General features: G+C 42.1%; 1 protein-coding gene across 1 annotated transcript in view; it reads left to right on the top strand.

The window, feature by feature from the left end:
* Positions 1-20,087, top strand: part of LOC129713674 (secretory carrier-associated membrane protein 5-like) — a 40,612-nt gene that overhangs the window by 8,787 nt on the left and 11,738 nt on the right. The window contains exons 2-5 of the mRNA XM_055662920.1: positions 1,240-1,305; positions 4,244-4,363; positions 13,123-13,279; positions 17,220-17,321. Coding sequence (XP_055518895.1) covers positions 1,299-1,305; positions 4,244-4,363; positions 13,123-13,279; positions 17,220-17,321 — 386 coding nt within the window. The 5' untranslated portion in view covers positions 1,240-1,298. The remainder of the gene's footprint in view (positions 1-1,239; positions 1,306-4,243; positions 4,364-13,122; positions 13,280-17,219; positions 17,322-20,087) is intronic.

Below are 20,087 nucleotides of genomic sequence, written 5' to 3'. Positions count from 1 at the left end.
GCTTATTTGTTAATAGCATGTAAAGCACAGAAATGAGGAAGTGAGCCATTTGGCACAACAGGTCTGTGCTGGTATTTATGTAATGTTAGTCAAAATTTCCCTTGAATATCTGTAGACTCGCTCATACACTTTCCTGCAAGAACAAGTCGGCCATACAATGTAGGAATAAGCCCTTCTCCCCACCTCATCCATGCCAACCTTTATGTCCATGCACACTAATCCTATTTACCCACATTGGAATTGATGGAAAATTAACAAAATATCATCTCTGCAGATAAATTATACTTCTGTATATTATAATGTGTACTGCATGTATATTCATTTGAAAGCAGATACTATATTGGCATGTAAGAAGCTTTTAGATGGGCTGTGTAGGAAGGAACTGCAGATGCTGTTTTAAACCGAAGATGGACACACAAAGCTGGAGTAACTCAGCGGACAGGCAGCATCTCTGGGGGGAAGGAATGAGTAATGTTTCAGGTCGAGGCCCTTCTTCAGGCTTGTGGATTTGCAGGAATCCCTTGCAGGCAGATGACATCAGTTCAGTTAGTTATGTTCGACACAAACATCCTGGACCAAAGGGTCCGTTCCTGTGCTGAACTGTTCTATGTTAAGAAGTCGTCTGAAGAAGAGTCAGACCTGAAGCATCACCTATCCATGTTCTCCAGAGATGCTGCAGACCTGGTGACTTACTCCAGCACTTTGTGTCTTTCTTTGATTATAAACTAGCACCTGCAGTTCCTTGTTATATCACCATAAGCAGCATCTTCCATGAAGTAAAATGTGATGAGATTTTGCTTGTGTATCGGCTCTTGCCGGAATCCATTCCAAGCTGGTGCATTTTAAGGAAGTCTGGAGTCAAATGTTGACGCACTCAAGATTTCTGTAGCTGATATGTGGAGCAAAGGTTCTGAGTTGGCCTCCCTGCCTTGTCCTTTATAGATTTCTATGATGTCGAAAGATCCACTGAGTGTGGCACCTGACTTTCTGTTGCACGCAAAGCTGTGACCTTGATTAGATTAGGTGCCAGTGTGCACATTATAAACAGAACTAAAGACCTCCATATTTTGGCAGTGATTTGGAGCATTCCGTTGTGAAATTCATGTTGGGGTATTCATTTAAATCGTAATTAATTGTACTCTATAATGCAATGATTTGTGATCTTAAGTAATTTTTATAATTCAACTAGAAATCTGAATTGGGATCTGTATGTTATAACTTGTTATTTTTGTCTTACAGATTGGAACATTTAACTTCTTTGGAAAGAAAGGCAGCACACTGCACAAAATATCTAAAACATGGCAGGTATGGACGGATAATATAACGTGATTAGGTTGCTGAAAGTCGTTAACTCCTGGAAGCAGAGATTAAATCGTCAAAAAACATTTGGAGGAACTGGTATCTCTGCGTGCAAATTCTTCGCCTAATATTTCCTGTGGTGTTTAAACTGAACTCTTGATCCATTTTCTTGTTTGTGAACCACTTGGTTCTCTACCATAAATCAAATATTTACGTTGTACTGCTGAAAAAAACCAGTTGCAGTCATGTGAAACCTTTGGCCACTTTAATTCAATTTCCTCTCCTGTTTCCTGCGCTGCGGCTCTCTGAGCAGCCAGAAGTGATGTTGATTGCCTAAACAGGAGCTGACTTTTAAGTTGGTGAAAGAACTGATTGTTCCCTTGTTCCATTTCTCAAAGGATAGTATGAGCTGAGCGAGCACGATTTAAAAAGTAAACTCCAAAGCAATTCCTGGGAGTAGTCAGTTCTTGAGTGCTTAAGAAGGAGCTGCAGATGCTGGAAAATTGAAGGTAGCCAAAAATGCCAGAGAAACTCAGCGAGTGCAGCAGCATCTATGGAGCGAGGGAAATAGGCAACGTTTCGGGCCAAAACCCTTCTTCAGACTGATGGAGGGGTGGGGTGGTGTGGGGGGGGGGATGGAAAAGGGAAGAGGAGGAGCCTGAGGGCTGAGGGAAAGCTGAGAAGGGGAGGAGACAGCAAGGGCTACCGGAAATGGGAGAATTCAATGTTTATGCCACTTGGGTGCAGACTGCCCAAGCGCATTATGAGATGCTGTTCCTCCACTTTCCAGTGGTGCTCACTCTGGCCATGGAGGAGGCCCAGGAGCATTCAGAGAATACCCACACAGTCACAGGGAGAACATACACAGTCACAAGCATTCAGAGAATACCCACACAGTCACAGGGAGAACATACAAACTCCGTGCATACACCACCCTTAGTCAGGATCGAACCCCAGTCTATGGCGCTGTGAGGCAGCAACTCTACCGCTGTGCCATTGACTGCCCCACTTAAGTTTATTAAACTACACAAAACACTTGATCCATATTTATTGATGCAAATAAAGCTTTTAATCAGCCAGTAATAGTTAAAAATAAACCATTACTGAAGTGTAAGATTTTTCCTCTGCCATTAAATATTCTTTTATATATTTTATAAATAATTATCTGCAGTATGAATGTTATATGAATGATTGAAAGATACAACATGGGAATAGAACTTTCGTCCCACTGAGTCCTCGCCGACCATTTGATCACCCATTTACTCCAGTTCTATGTGATTCCACTTTCACATCCACAGTCTACTAATAACAATTTACCGAGGCCAATTAACCTACAAACCCGCTTGTCGTTGGGAAGTGCGAGGAAGCCGGAGTACTGGTAGAACATGCTAACTCCACACAGACAGTACACGAGGTCAGGATTGAACCATGGTATCTGGTTCTTCCAGCTGTGCCACTGATTTTTATTTCATTAAATGATTTCACAAAGCTGCAGCTATTAAATGAATTATGAGTCGTGTTCAATAAGACCAGAATCAATATTTAATTCTTGCTCCATGTTCTCGCTTGTGTTTCTGCCCACAAACAATGCAACATCAACCACAACTGCGCTAAAGTCGTGTAAATTTAATGATGCCACGCATTTACCATTAGAACTGCTTGGCAAGCTTTGAAGTATATGCACGGTCTCTGGTGTGGCCAGCAAGACAATAAACTTCAGTTGTATCATTGCTATGCTGTGTATTAAATCTTTCTCCATCACCATTCACTAATCGTACCATTATTTCTCTGTTGCATTTTTCTTAATTTTTTTTTTCTCTCAATTCATTGTGTTGTCCTAGATTTGACTTGCATTCCATTTAGGGGGAATCGACAATCTCTGTTATCGTTGTCCCTTGCTCTTCCTGCTATTTATTTGCAAGCAGCTACGTGAAAATAACACGCTAAAAATAATAACTCTATTCATCTCACCACCCCTTTAGTGCTCTTTGTGTCATCTTGAGACCTGTCAAGAGTATCTTGGTTCTCAAGTTCACAAAGTCCCACATTTTAAAGAAGTGTAAATAAAGAAAAGTGAGATCGGAGTTTCTTTTTGTTCCTTGCTTGTCTACTCGCACTGTAATCTTCAGAAATGGTAGCCTGTTGGGACCAGTCTGATTTTGAGAATGGACAAAAGTGCTGGAGAAACTCAGCGGGTGAGGCAGCATCTATGGAGCGAAGGAAATGGGCAACGTTTCGGAACGAAACGTTGCCTATTTCCTTCGCTCCATAAATGCTGCCTCACTCGCTGAGTTTCTCCAGCACTTTTGTCTACCTTCGATTTTCCAGCATCTGCAGTTCCTTCTTAAACTGATTTTGATTTTCCAGCATCTGCAGTTCCTTCGATTTTCCAGAATCTGCAGTTCCTTCTTTTGAGAATTATCAGTGGCTTTGAATGGCCTAATTCTACTCCTATCGCTTATGACCTTATGATCAAGGTAGGGCAAGAGAGGAAAAGATATAAAGTGCCTAATATAGTGTTACCTCTAGTGAAAAAGCAGATTTTTTTTTAAATGCAAGGCCACCCCACTATAGTTGCCCAACCAGATGCAACTAAATTTAAAGTAGCTCTTTCTTCCCAATAACCCTTTCTGGCTTAAGTCCTCCCTCCAACACCTTCAGTTTAAATTCCATTTAGAATATTTTGGAGGACCAAGAAACCAAGAACCAAGAACAATGAGGTCGATTGGGAAGATCAGGAATTCATCCTTGGTAGAATAGAAGAAGTCTGATAGTGGCAGGAAAATAGCTGTTCTTGTGTCTGGTGGTACGTGCTTTGAAGAATTTGTATCTTCTTCCCCATGAGAGAAGGGAGAATGACCAAGGTGTGAGTCGTCTTTGATAATGTTGGTTGCTTTCTCGTGGCAGTGCGAAGTTTTAAAAATAACTGCATTTTGTTTTCCAGAGAATAACTTCCCCCCGCTCCCAAAGTTCATCCCATTGAAGCCATGTTTTTACCAGGATTTTAATGAGATTCCGGATCACCATCGCTCCTTGGCAAAGCGCATTTACTATCTGTGGGCCTGTGAGTACAGCAGCTATATCCTAAGTCAATGTGAAACCACTCTAGATGTGACGTGCTCCCTTCTAACATTTCTCTAAAATTCAAACATTGTTACAACTCCTTTATTTTCATATGGATATTTAATGTGTAATTACTCGTGAATTTGATTAAAATTCAAAACTATTTGAAATTGGTGTACAGTGTATAAAATAATGAGAGGAATAGATCAGGAAGACGCACAGTCTCTTGCCCAGTGTAAGGGAATTGAGAACCGGAGGGCATAGGTTATAGATGAGGGGGAAAAGATTTAATAGGAATCTGAGGGGTAACTTTTTCACACAAAGGGTGATGGGTGTATGGAACGAGCTGCCAGAGGAGTTTGTTGAGGCAGGGTCCATTGCAACGTTTAAGAACTAATCAGGAACATGAATATGATGTGTTTGGAGGGATATGGGCCAAACGCAGGCAGGTGGGACTAGTATAGATAGGACATGGTATACACACATATAAATATAAATATATATAAATATAAATATGTATATGTGTATATATACACATACACCTCACCCTGCCTCGTCAAGGCCAGCAGCCTAATCAAGGGCAAAGTCACACACTGGCCACTCCCTCTTCTCCCCTCGCCCAGCAGGCAAAAAGCTAACACCTCCAGATTCAAGGGCAGTTTCTTCCCAGCTGTTATCAGGCAACTGAATCATCATGCCACAACCAGAGAGCAGTGCTGAACTATTATCTACCTCTTTGGTGACCCTTGGACTACCCTTGATCGGACTTTGCTGGCTTTACCTTGCACTAAATGTTATTCCCCTATCATGTATCTATACACTGTAAATGTATCTATTGTAATATCGTATTGTCTCTCTTCTGACTGGATGACAGGCAACAAAAGCTTTTCACTGTACTTTGGTACACGTGACAATAAACTAAACTGAAACCAGCATCTGCAGCCCCAACACTATTTTGTCAGCATGTTAGAAAAAGTTGTTATTATTTGAATGGTCAGGTACTGCAAATGTAAAAATCAGCATAACGCAATTTGTACTCCAGTGATTTGCAATGGTGATTCAGGACATTTTTGGTTAACAGTAATTTTACTGCAAGACGTTGATTAATGAGAAAGCTCGGCACTAATGTTCAACTTGTGCTTTGCTTCTTTCCTCATACATCGGTTGTCACTAATAAAGTAACTAGGGGACATTCAAAATGTAAAATACAACCCAGAGCAGTAAAATATTAAATTATGTGGATGTCACCATCAATAATTAGAATATTTTAATATCACATATTAATGTACTTCGAAAGATATTAAAACATTTATTAACACCATCAATTTTGAGCAGTGTCAAAATACCTTCCTGTTAAAATTGTATTTAAAACGCTCCTTTTAACTTGTTCTTGTGTGTCTTATTAAATTTACTGTTTATTCTCTGTAAACTAGCATAGAGTGATACTGTGTGGAAACAGGCTCTTCAGGCGCAACTTGCCCACACCGACCAACATGCCCCAGCTACACTACTCCCATCTGCCCGCGTTTGGTCCATATCCCTTGAAACCTGTCCTATCTATGTACTTGTCTAACATTTTCGTAAGCATTGGGATAGTCCCAGCCTCAACCACCTCCTGTGGCAGCTTGTTCCATACATCCACCACCCTTTGTGTGAAAGGTTACCCCTTTCTTCAGACTGATACAATCTATTCCTCTCACGATCTTATGCACCTCTATAAGATCGCCCTCATCCTCCTGCGCTCCATGGAATAGAATCCCAGCCTACTCAACTTCTCCCTCCAGCTCGGACCCTCTAGTCTTGACAACATCCTCGTAAATCTTCTCTGTGCCCTTTCCAGCCTGACAATATCTTTCCTATAACGGTTCTTGGTTCTTGGTTTCTTGGTCCTCCAAAATATTCCAAATGGAGGTGGCCAGAACTGAACACAATGCTCAAAGTGCTTCCTCACCAGCGTCTTGTACAACTGCAACAACATGTCAAGGATGTATTCCCAGCTTGGGCTGACACTTTTGCCGCTGTCATTAGTTCACGTGACCGGCAGCCACAAAGCTATTGTTTCCCTTGTGAACACGTACCTTGGCATTCAATAACTTTGCTGCTGCTCCACAGGGTCAAAACTCTGCCAGCATGAAATATAATTTTAATAAAGCACTAAATCTGCAGGTGGTGCCTCAAGAAATATCCAGGCTTGGTCTTAAAAAAATAGGGACATACAATTACAGGGTGACAGTTGAGAAATAGTATTTCTGTTGGAACATTAAGGGTTGGAGGAAAATTGAGAGGCTTTTATTGAACTTTAATGGTCATAGACGACTTTGTGGGAAGCTGTAGAATTGTACAGAAGAAAACACAATTCTGTGAAAATTAGTTTCTGCAATGTTATTTTTCCCTTTCATTATTCCTCCAATTCCCTTCAAGTAGCTATTCTTGAATCTGTTTCTTGCAGCCTTTCATGCAATACATTTCAGATTATGACAGGCCAGTTTAAAAAATATATATATATATATGTTCTGATCTCGTCTTTTGCAAATGGTCTTTGATTCATTCTTGCACACAATACAAATGCCCCACAGATTACATGTCGTAATGTGATGGCAATTTTAGAAATATAGGTGCAGGAGTAGGTAAATTGGCCTCTATAAATTGACCCTAATGTGTAGACAATAGATGTGAAAATGCGATACAGTGGAGCCGAGTGTGAATGAGTGTTTGATGGACTCTGTGTAAATGGTCAGCAGTGTCTTTGCAAACAAAAAACAGAATGTGCTCCATATGAATTCAGAAATAAATGAACTAAACATAGACAGTGAATATAAATATTCTTAAAAGTACAGTGAAATAAAAAATGCCTGAAAACAGAACACAAGACAAACTGGATTCCGAGAATGCTTTATGGTAGATAGCCTATTAGTGAAAACCGTAAGTCAAATTTTCTTCAATTAAGTGTGCTCGCTGTAATAATTAGTAATTTTAACATGTTGTTTAAGAAGGAACTGCAGATGCTGGAAAATCGAAGGTAGACAAAAGTGCTGGAGAAACTCAGCGGGTGCAGCAGCATCTATGGAGCGAAGGAAATAGGCAACGTTTCGGGCCGAAACCCGTAAGGGTTTCGGCCTGGCCGGGGTTTCGGAAACGTTGCCTATTTCCTTCAGGGGTTTCGGCCCGAAACGTTGCCTATTTCCTTCAGGGGTTTCGGCCCGAAACGTTGCCTATTTCCTTCAGGGTTTCGACCGGAAACGTTGCCTATTTCCTTCACTCCATAGATGCTGCTGCACCCGCTGAGTTTCTCCAGCATTTTTGTCTACCAGTAATTTTAACATCATTGATTCTATTGATGAACAGCTGCAAACAAATTCTGGAGAAGGCTGTAAATTCAACTTATTTTAGTCCTTAGAATGGTCATTTCAATTGGTGCTTTGCTTGTAATGTTTTGAAAGATTGCCTCAGCATCGACCACCATTAGGTGGCAGCATTTCACCATTTACCACAACATTTCATTCAGTAGCCACAATCCATATTCAGTAATGGCACTGGGAATAAAAATCATTCCTGAAGTCAAAGATCTGCTTTGCCTTAAATCTTTAAAATTTGATTTGAGCTTTCTCAATTATTGATGACTTTTGACAATATGAGTTTTAATTTATTTCCATTAAACTCGACTAACAACCCTGATAGCTTCACGTGGAGCCTCACTGGATTGGTTGTCATCTTTTCTCCTTCTCTCTCACTTTTCCCTCGTGCTTTCTCTCTTTCTCACTCCCTTTTTTCTCTCTCTGTTGCCTCCCTCACTTCCTTTCTCTCTTGCTCTCTCTCTCTCGCTTGCATCTCTCTCACTCCATTTCTCTCTCCATCTAACCCATCTCCCTCAATCCCTTTCGCTCACCTCTTAATCCCTTTCCCCTCTCTCTCTCCCCCCCCCTCTCTCTCTCTCTCTCTGTCTCCCCCTCTCTCTCTCTCTGTCCCTTCTCTCTCTCTCTCTCTCTCTCTCTGTCCCTCCCTCTCTCCCAGGTTCGTTGCTAGTTATGGTGGCGATGTGATGTCGGATTCAGTAGAGCTAGCTAAAATAAGCTGCAACATCCAGTGTTGCCTGTGAGAGGCGTCTTAGATTGCCAAGTGATTGAGTTCCACATACACATCCCAGTAAGATTGATATTGCGGGTGGTGAATACAGAATGATAAAAACAGCACGATGATGATGATGCAGACAGTCTGGATATCATCTCCTTTCATGTCCTGAACAATGTGCTTGCTGCAATACAAATCCAGGCCCCCTTTGTGCTGCAGCACATGTTTAACCATTAATCTAGAGAAGATGCTCATTCTTTGATGTTGGCAATGATTTATTACCGATTGGGGGTTTTTTCCTAATCTTTTCAATATGTACATGTGTGGAGTTTATTTTAAATGGAGTTGTGTGCAAAACTCATTCATCCACATAGTGGATGCTTCCCCTGGCAGGAGACCCTAGGAATAGAGGTCATAGCCTCACAATTAAAGGACGTTCTTTTATGAAGGAGATGAGGAGGAATTTTTTTTCGTCAGAGGGTGGTGAATCTGTGGAATTAATTGCCACAAAAGGCTGTGGAGGCCAAGTCGGTGGATATTTATAAAGCACAGATGGATAGATAGATATTTTTAAAGCAGAGGTAGATAGATTCTTGATTAGTACGGGTGTCGGTTACGGGGAGAAGGCAGGAGAATAGGGTTTGGATGGAGAGATAGATCAGCCATGATTGAATGGTGGAGTTGACTTGATGGGCCGAATGGTCTAATTCTTCTCCTCTCCCATATGACCTTATGGCTTCACATGAACCTAAAGTTGTAGGACAACTTGTTCTATTTGATCTTACTTGATTGTGCACGCCAGGTTGATTGCATTTGTCGAAACAGGGCGGACCACGTGAAGGTTGCAATCTCCCACCTCAATAAAGAGGTTGTATGTGCGGGGTTGTTTTTGCCAGTTTAGCAGAATCGAGAAGTTGAGGGCATTGGGTTTGAAGAGAGATTTAATAGAACCCGAGGGGCAACTTTGTCACGCCTAGAGCGGTAGGTATATGGAATGATCTGCCTGGGAGGGCAGGTGTAATAAAAACAGTTGAAGGACATCTGAACATGTACATGGATAGGAAAGATTTAGACAATAGGTGCAGGAGTAGGCCATTTGGCCCTTCAATGTGATCATGGCTAATCATCCATACCCTGTTCCTGCCTTCTCACCATATCCCCTGACTCCGCTATCTTTAAAAGCTCTATGTAACTCTCTCTTGAAAGCATCCAATTAATTGGCCTCCATGGGGTAATAGACCAAAGGCAGTAAAACTGGACTAGCTTAGATGGGGTAATTTGGTTAGTATGCATGAGTTGTGCCAAAGGTCTCTGTGCTGTGTGGCTCTAATGGGGATTTATTTCAGATTAGGAGAGTACATTAACAAAAGTTAGGGTGACTTTTTTTGAGATGCAGCATGGAAACAAGCCCTTCGGCCCACCGAGTCCACACTGGCCAGCGATCACCCGTCCATACCAGTTCTGTTATCCTGCTTTTGCATCCACTCCAGGAGCAATTTACAGGACAATTAACCCTACAAACCAACACTTCTCTGGGATGTGGGAAGAAACCGGAGCATGTAGGGGGGAAACCCACGCAGTCACAGGGAGAACGTGCAAACTCCGCACAGATTCAGATTCAGATTCAACTTTAATTGTCATTGTCAGTGTACAGTACAGAGGCAACAGAGGTTAAGATCAAACCGAGATCTCTGGCGCTGTGGAGCAGTGTCTCTACCAGTGTTGCCACTGCTACATTAAAAAGTATTTGATTGAGATGTGAAATTTATAAAATGCTCCTAATGTTTTAAAGGGTATTGTAACAATGTTTGCTGTGTTTTTTTTGTGTGGTTTGATGTGTTTAATCATTGATTTGCTAACTAATGATATAACTGGTGTGCATGGAGGTCAGCCAATAAATCATGCTTTCTGTTTCTTTATGTATGCATCTGAAGGGATGTGGGCTTTGCAGGTGTTGTCTATCTCTAGTTGTCCTTCAAGATTCAAGAGAGTTTATTGTCATGTGTCCCAGATAGGACAATGAAATTCTTGCTTTGCTTCAGCACAACAGAATATAGTGGGCGTGAATACAGAACAGATCAGTGTGTCCATATACCATTATATAAATATATACACACATCAATAAATAAAACAGATAAAGTGCAAATAAACAGATAATGGGCTATTAATGTTCAGAGTTTTGTTTGAGTAGAGTTCAATAGCCTGATGGCTGTGGGGAAGTGGCTATTTCTGAACCTGGACGTTGCAGTCTTCAAGCTCCTGTACCTTCTACCTGAAGGTAGCGGGGAGATGAGCGTGTGGCCAGGATGGTGTGGATCCTTGATGATGCTGCCAGCCTTTTTGAGGCAGCGACTGCGATAGATGGAACAAATGATGTACCTTTGCTCGGTGTTCTGAATGCCCTCTGCACAGTTCATACTCTTTGTTTCCATGCCCTGCTCTGTTGCGTGCTTGGTTTCAGCGAGTCAAGAACCGATTTCCATACTGACGATCCCAGGGGTTGTGCACACGGCAGTTTCAATTAAAACCTAACAAGGTTATGAGGGCTTCTAATCACTCGAGGCAAAGTGAGAAGACTCGCTGGCAAGTTGGGTACCAGAGGATGCAAGTTTAATGTCGTCACAGGTGAAAGAGTGTAGGGGTGGGAGATTTATTTCTGGAGAATGCTGTTATGAAACCCTTTTGGTGAAAACAGAATTCAAAATAGACTTAAAAGGAAAGTGGGTTCCTATTTTAGAAAATAAAATATTGAAAGTAGGGGGCTTAACTGAGTTCTTTCAGAATGTAACCAGTGGACACAATGGATCACACAGGCCATGAGTTCTATGGCATTTTGTGCAACTGGTTAGCTGCCTTTCCAACTGAGCCAGGCACTCCTCGTGAAAGCACCAGCTTTCAAGCTCAAAATTACAGACTGTTTTTCTTTCTCTTGAGCAAACCTGCATGTTATTTCTCTTCTTTTTGCATTTCAACAAAACCTCCAAACTGCAACAGTATTCCTTTGTGTGAACACCATTGTCATTCACAATAGCGTTTGGAAGATGTTGATATTGGCAGCGTGGTGTCTGCGGATAGCTACAGGATTGAGAAATGGCACAGCAGTTCTGCCCTGCTCCAGCATTACATTTTAACATCCCAATTTAAATCCTTAAAGGGTCAGTACCCCAGACTATTGTTGACTATGCAGCCTTTATTGTTGAACTTGGTTTTCTTTGAGTCTAGATTTGTGCACTGTTGAACATTAATGAACTGTCCATCTTCATCTCGCTTGCTCATTTATATCCACGGGACCCATGTTCCAGTTCACTCTCCCTGTTTACCTGAGCTATGATCGTGGTTTTGCCACAACTAGTTATTCTAACTGACCAGGTAGCGAAGTCTGTAGCATTGCCCCTTGGAATAATCAAACTACGTCTAACATCACTTCCCTGGGATTTGCAACCCCTCCAATGAAACTACGCATTGATAAAGAAGTATTGTGTGAAGAGTGTCGCAACTGATGGAGTGTTACAAGCGAACGATCTGTCGGACTTGAATTCTACAAAAATAATCAGCAAAACCAATTTTCTAAGAAATTGCAGATATTGGTTACTGCATTACATTTGAACAACAGCTCCTGAGGCCCAGAAGCATTAACATTTATCACTCAATGTCTATCCTATTACTGTATTGCAAACTTCACATTAATCTCTGGTATTCTGACACCAAAGGCTTTATCCTGGGGATCCTCCTCTCTGTCTGGGTTATTTCATGTCTTGCATCAGCGACTTCCTAGGCAGTAGCCAAGACCAAGTGTCAAGAGTGTTTTATTGTCATGTGTCCCAGATGGACCATATTCCCCAGACTCAGGACCAGTTACAAGACGTGTAGTCTTTTGGTACATTATTGCAATGAATACATTTCTTTTGTGTCAGAAGAATTGAGCAGTGCAGCATAATCATGCTGGGATGATCTAGATGCTCAAGTTGTAGGCTCCATGATCACCATCTTGTTGTGACAAAGACTAGAATATAGTTCCATGTGCTGTCAGATCCTGTGTGGTCTTGGATTCCATGAAGACCATCCTCAACTACACAACATGCCACTGTCTAGAATTAACATCCACCATGTGAATAAAAGCCCATCATATTATGATCAGCTGATGATCTGGTTGTTAAATACTTGTTACTTCCTGACACCGTGGGTCTCATTTGTCTTAACAATAACTCAGTTCCTCCTGTGGATCTCTGAGTTCTGAATTAGCATTCATTTTATGGAAGAGATGGGAGAGATAGATGGATAGTTCAGGCAAGTGGTACAATGTGGAGGACCTAGGACTTTATAGGGCAGGTCTGATGGTGTGATGAGTATGTGGAGATCAGGTTGCAATTGTATGGGGCAGATGTGAAAATGTCTCCATATACAGGTATGTGGAGATGAGGTTACAATTGTTTGGGGCAGATGTGAAAATGTCTCCATATACAGGTATGTGGAGATCTGGTTGCAGTGGCCACTCAACATAAGATCGATTGACACCTTCATTGAATGATATTGGAACCCTCCCTCCATTGCATGAATTGAGTTCTTCAGGTTTTGACCATACCCATGTTAATTGCCTCATCTCACCACCCATGGAAATGCTGACCTCTATGTTAGTGTTGCGTGCAGCATGTGACTGATGGTTGTTGTGTGCTACCTGGTGCTTTATTGCAGTGAACAGCATCACACTTGCAGTGAATTTGATCGGCTGCCTAGCTTGGTTGATTGGAGGAGGAGGAGCTGTCAACTTTGGCCTGGCCTTTCTCTGGCTCATTCTGTTCACACCTTGCTCTTATGTTTGCTGGTTTAGACCAATCTACAAGGCCTTCAAGTAAGTACTCAACCCTCACTCATTTTCCTCGGCTCCGTCGCATGGACTTCGAGAGAGTTCAAACATTTTAACATCAAATTATTGGGGGCTTCTTGGACCAAATAATTATATCTACACTTTTGGTGATACAGCGATTCAGCACATTAGAAATTAAGTGAATTAAACGCTGAAACGTAGAAACGAAGAACTGCAGGTGCTGGTTTACCAAAGATGCAAAGTGCTGGAGTAACTCGAGGTATCAGGCAGCATCTGGAGAACATGGATAGGTGACGTTGCGGGCTGGGACTTTTTGACAGACTCATTCTGGGGGGAGGGGAGGGGAGGGGGTGGCAGGACAAAGCCTGGAAAATAATGGGCTGATACAAGTGAGGAGGGGTTTTGATGGGAAGATGGCTGGTCGAAGGCCGGAGATGGGGCGAGACAAAAGGAGTGCAGCGTTGCGAATTGTGAAGCTGGAGGAAGGAATGGAGAAGGAGGAGAGAGTTAGGTGCGAGTCCAGATGGGTGGGAGGGAGGGGGAGGGGTACCTGCCTAAAATTGTAGCATTCAATGTTCGTACTATTGGGCTGTAAACAAGATGTTTGTGTGAGGCCCAGGACAGAAAGGTTAGTATAAGGATATTAAATAAATGCTTTTAATTGAATGATTGCTAACCACTTTAGTGAACTGGACACTGACAATTGATAGCCTTGCCTTCAAAGAAGATTGTGTCCATTTTCTGTAAAACTGATTTCTGAATGCTTTATATTTTGAGGGGGTAAATGAAGAGGCAGTCTTTCCACTGGCTGGACTGTCTGTCCTTGAGGTACAGAGAGCATAGCTTGGATAATTTTATTTGTATATATGGGGACTATAAGAACAAGGAATGCACTGCCAGAATTAGTATTCAAAAAAAAAAATCACTTTTCGGGGTGGAGCGATATTTGAAGGAAGATGGGAAAAGTCAGGCAAACAGATTGTGTTACTCTCTCCTTCAGTGTGCTGCCACGGGGAATAACAGCCCTCAGTGCTGTGAAAGCTTACAATCCTGTAGCTTAGCAGCAGCAAGGCTGGTGAAACGTTTTCAGCAGTTTTCAATCCTGTCATCTTTGGAGAGCAAGTGGGAAACAATCTGAAAATTGCACAATTACTGAACTGCAGCTTAAATTTCCCAAAACTAATTATTTTCTAATGCATTAATGGTACTTGAATCCATACTTGATTGTCCATGACTTAATTGCCATACAGGATGGACACGGGCTCTTTGACCCAACTTGTCCACACAGGACTCTAGCTTTGCATTGTACTCCTCCTTATCTGACGTCCGCCTTATGCCCCTGTCCCACTTAGCAAACCTGAACAGAAACCTCTGGAGACTTTGCGCCCCGCCCAAGGTTTCCGTGCGGTTCCCGGAGGTTTTTGTCAGTCTCCCTACCTGCTTCCACTACCTGCAACCTCCGGGAACCGCACAGAAACCTTGGGTGGGGCGCAAAGTCTCCAGAGGTTTCCGTTCAGATTTCCTAAGTGGGACGGGGGCATTAGACTCCTCTAGCCTTAGTCACTTACTCCTGTTACTCGGCTCACCTGGGTCTACCTATCACTTGCCAGGCGTTTATCTTCCCCCCCCCCCCCCACCCCCCAAATCCACCAGTCTGAATAAGGGTCCTTGTCCAAAACGTTGCCCATCTATCCCCTCCACAGATGCTGATTTCCATCTGGCACTTTGCGCGTTTTATTCAAGATTCCAGCACATGCAGTCTCTCGTGTCTCCCTTATTAATTGTGCATGACTTGATCAACAAACAGGAATAGAATTGAACCATTCCATCCAGGTGCATTACAGCCTGTTATTTTGAGTCGGCTGCACAAAATGAATAGAGCCAGAGGAAAATAACCACATTGCTTGTCTGACTAAATAATAATTGTTGAAGCTGCCTTGTCTTTGGGGCTCCAGATGTATTTGTAGCCTCATTGTTTTGTGCTTCCTTTTCCAGCTTTATTTGGCTAAGGACACACAATTCCACATTAATTGAAACACATTTTTCTTATCTTGGATCATGCATGCAGTAGGATTATTTCTTTGTGCTCTGGAGATGCAGTTTGTTTTTCCAGAATTAATGTTGATGGCACACTAGCTCCCATTGCCAAAGAATGCCAGCTATCCGCTATCCTCGTCTCAGTGCAGACTTAAGACCCTGTCCCACCTTCACAGCCTAATTCACGACCTTTTTTACTCGTGGATATTTTTCATCGGGCTAAAAAAACGCCCCGACCTACTTGATGCCAAGAGTATCTACGACTAGCATCACGGCTTGCTACGACATCGTGCCGCCCATGCTGCGAGTACGAGTCACGGGCAAACTCGGCAGAGGTCGTGAAAGTGGGACAGGCCCTTATGTTGCAGAAAACAAATAGAATCGGTATATTCAAAAACCAGTCCCAAACAATTTATTTTTCTCTCACTTAGGAGCAAGACTGTCTGTGTAACAGTTTAAAATCACACTCTTGGTATATTTTCCACCAACACTGTCACACTTTGTTCCAAGTTGTGATACTGAGTCAGTCTGTTTGACTGCATAATTCTCAATAGTTCGCTGCAGGCTTTTCCACACCTTCCTTCCTCCCTCTCCGAGTTGAGCTGGCATACAGTAACACAGGATACTGCATCTGAAATTGTTGCTGCTTTTTTTTGTTTAGGTTTACAGATGCATGAGTTTACAGTGGCATCAAAATGTCAGATTAGTTTTAGTTTATTACAGAGATACAGAGCAGAAACAGGCCCTTCGGCCCACCGAGTCTGCACCGACCAGTGATCCCCACACATTAACACTATCCCACATACACTAGGGATAATTTACGCTTATACCAAGCTAATTCATCTACAAACCTGTATGTCTTTAATGTGTGGGAGGAAACCGAAGATCTCTGAGAAAACCCATGCAGGTCACGGGGAGAACGTACAAACTCCGTACAGACAGCACCCATAGTCTGAATCGAACCCGGGTCTTTAAGCAGCAACTCTACCGCTGTGCCACCGTGTCGCGATGTTGGCACCGCACTGTGCCGTTTAGAGATACAGTATAGAAACAGGCCCTTCTTCCCACGCCCTCCACCGATCACCCATTCACGCTAAGTTTATGTTATCCTACTTTTACATACACTCCCTACACACTAGGGGCAATCTAGAGACCAATTAACCTACAAACCCACACACATTTGGGATGTGGGGAAAAAAACAGGACTTGGAGGAATCTCATGTGGTCACAAGGAGAACTTGCTAACTCTACACCGACAGCACCCAAAGTCAGGATCGAACTTTGGTCTCTGGCGATTTGAGACAGCAGTTCGATCAGCTGTGCCACTGTGTGTCCTACATGCTATGAAAACGATCATTTATTTCACAACAATGTATGATCGCTCTGTGTAAAAATAAATGATATGCCAATCTGAACATGAACTTGCTTTCATCTCTTCCCACGTTTTTCTTTTACAATGCAGAAGAAAATCAGGAATATGTTATTAAATATCACGTTTTAAAAAAAAACCTAAGATTCGAGAATGTCAGGTTTTGTTCCGTTAGTCTTTGCTTTTTTATTTTTTCCCACAAAAGACTATAGACAATCATTCTTGATTAAGGTTTCATGGGCATTTTGCTTGTGTTATTTAACTAGTTTTGCTGCAGAATTGTAAAACAAAAATGTAGATGAATCTAAACCCTATGATGAGGCTTTGATCTGCTTCAAGAACTAACTCATCTTGCTCTTTCCCTTTGTCCCTTCTTTGCGAATGTGAATATATATATATAAAGTCTCTACTGGTATTTCAAGTAGATATTTAAAATGTGGTGTGGGTGCTCTAGTTTAGCTGGTTGGTGGGTACTTTATCTTTTAAGCATATTGATTGCCAATGTTGGTCGTTACTAATTGTCTGAAAATGTCTTCTGTTATGCATTTGCGCTTCTAGGTCGGATAGTTCGTTCAATTTTATGGCATTCTTTTTTACGTTCATGGCACAGCTGGTGATTAGCATTATTCAAGCCGTTGGAATTCCTGGCTGGGGAGTCTGGTAAGGATCAGATTTTTTTTCATTGCATGTAGAATAGCAAAGACATAAACGTCGCTGCCACTCACTTAAAGTTCTCATATGTAGATCAACCAGGGTGGTCCTTTCAGAGAGATATAACTGATGATTCATAAACACCTCACACACACTCTCCTCTCCTAGCCTCATTTTTAGCACGCTGCAGAGGTTCAGGAGATACTGGATGTAGTGAAGTATGTAGGAAGGAACTGCTGGTTTTAGAAACATAGAAAATAGGTGCAGGAGTAGGCCCTTCGAGCCTGCACCGCCATTCAATATGATCATGGCTGATCATCCAACTCCGTATCCTGTACCTGCCTTCTCTCCATACCCCCTGATCCCTTTAGCCACAAGGGCCGCATCTAACTCCCTCTTAAATATAGCCAATGAACTGGCCTCAACTATTTTCTGTGGCAGAGAATTCCACAGATTCACCACTCTGTGTGGAAAAAAAATCTTCTCATCTCGGTCCATCTCAGTCCTAAAAGATTTCCCCCTTATCCTTAAACTGTGTGTGTGGCCCCTTGTTCTGGACTTCCCCAACATCGGGAACAATCTTCCTGCATCTAGTTTGTCGAACCCCTTAAGAATTATGTAAGTTTCTATAAGATCCCTCCCTCAATCTTCTAAATTCTAGCGAGTACAAGCCGAGTCTATCCAGTCTTTCTTCATCTGAAAGTCCTGCCATCCCAGGAATCAGTCTGGTGAACCTTCTCTGTACTCCCTCTATGGCAAGAATGTCTTTCCTTGAAAGCAGACCAGCTTTTTATATCCATCTTGTAGTGAAGTATACTGGTTTACAAATTCCACGATACATCAGTGGCGCAGCTGGTAGAGCCGCTGCCTCACAGCGCCGGAGACATGGGCTTGCTCCTGACCTCGGATGTTGTCAGTGTGGAGTTTGCACGTTCCCCTCCCGTGACCAGGTGGGTTTCCTCCAGGTGCTCCGATTTCTTCCCACATTCCAAAGACGTGCGGGTCTGCAGGTTGATTACCTTCTGTCTTCACTTTGCTCATCTAAAATAAAACTAATTGCAAATGCGGCAGATCTGAACTACAGCTAGGAAATGCTAGAAATAGCCAGCAAGGCCCAGCAACTTGAAACCATTGGCTTCCCCGCTGAGTGCTTCCAACATCTTCTGCCACAGAAGGTAGTTGAGGCCACAGTTCATTGGCTATATTTAAGAGGGAGTTACATGTGGCCCTTGTGGCTAAAGGGATCAGGGGGTAGGTAGGGAAAACGGGTACGGGATACTGAGTTGGATGATCAGCCATGATCATATTGACTGGCGAATGGTGCAGGCTCGAAGGGCCGAATGGCCTACTCCTGCACCAATTTTCTATGTTTCTGCTTTTATATTGTACCTGTAGAGTGGCGTCTCTTTAGTTGCCTGCCATTTGGAGTTTGCAGGATGCATAAGCTGCTAAGAGGCAAAATACTGGAGTAAATCGGCGGGTCAGGCAGCATTGCTGAAGAACATGTATGGGTGATGTATGGGTGATGTTTTGGGTCGGGAGGTCTGAAGATGGGTCCCGACCTAAAACATCACCTATCCATGTTCTTCAGCAATGCCGCCTGACCAGCTGAATGACTCCCAGCATTGTTTGTCTTTGGTAAAGCAGTACCTGCAGCCTCTTGTTATTAAATATTGATGAATATTATGATTTTTTTTCTGTGCTCTGAAGGAATCTGGGTGAAAAGTGGATGAATTAAGTTTTACATTTAATTTCCTTAACTGTAAAACACTCTGAAACATTTGATTCCAAATTTCACATCTTGCATCTGATGACTGCTGTATATTTAACCCACTGAAATTCACTTGTCTGAACAGTATTTTAATAATTAAATATATTTAAATATTAATATCCAGCACAGTTCAATTTGACCTGTTTGATTTATACTGGTTTCTGAAAGAATTAAATAATGTCCAGACGGCAGCAAGTTTAATTTATATTAATAAGACACCCCATAAAATGTATTATAATTTACGTACAATCTGGCTTTTTTAATAAAGGATTTAGATGCATATTAACATAATAGTGAGCATTGTAAATGTAGATAATATCAAGATGAACGGATGTACATTTCATTTTTCCACATTATAATATAAATGCAGAATGATAATAGATTCTTCAGTTGCTTCTAAATGAATCCTTTATCATCATAACATTTTTGCATATTTTTCATTCATTATTCTTTATCTCTCCACATCACCGTCTATATCTCTCGTTTCCCTTATCCCTAACCAGTCTGAAGAAGGGTCTTGACCCGAAACGTCATCCATTCCTTCTCTCCAGAGATGCTGCCTGTCCCACCGAGTTCCTCCAGCTTTTTGTGTCTATCTTTGCTTCTTAATAAACGCCTGTCAATCCTGTCATTGGAAACCTAACCTCCAAACAACAAAATGGCATTAATGAGCAAGCTGTCAAATTTAATTATGGTCTGATATGTGAAACTCTGGTAGATGAGATGATGGCTTGACAGGTATCAGTTAAATGGCTGTAGCTGTAACAACATCCTTCTGAATCATCCACTTTGTACAATTTTGTACGGTGTTCCCTTGGGTGTTAATCTAATTTGTGTTAGAAGACTTGTTTAGTGGAATTTGGGATGAGTTTCAAAGAGCATCATCGATATCACTTCGCGATTCAAGGCTTGTCTAACGTCAATATGGGTTTGTTAATAGCAAAATAACATATGGTGAGCATTTGACAGCACTGGGCCTATATTCGTTGAAGTTTAGAAGAATG

Source organism: Leucoraja erinacea, chromosome 36 (assembly GCF_028641065.1).
Source record: "Leucoraja erinacea ecotype New England chromosome 36, Leri_hhj_1, whole genome shotgun sequence".
NCBI classification, from domain to species: Eukaryota; Metazoa; Chordata; class Chondrichthyes; order Rajiformes; family Rajidae; genus Leucoraja; species Leucoraja erinaceus.
Note: the sequence above shows the minus strand (reverse complement) of the source record. Positions and strands in the feature narration are given on the sequence as shown.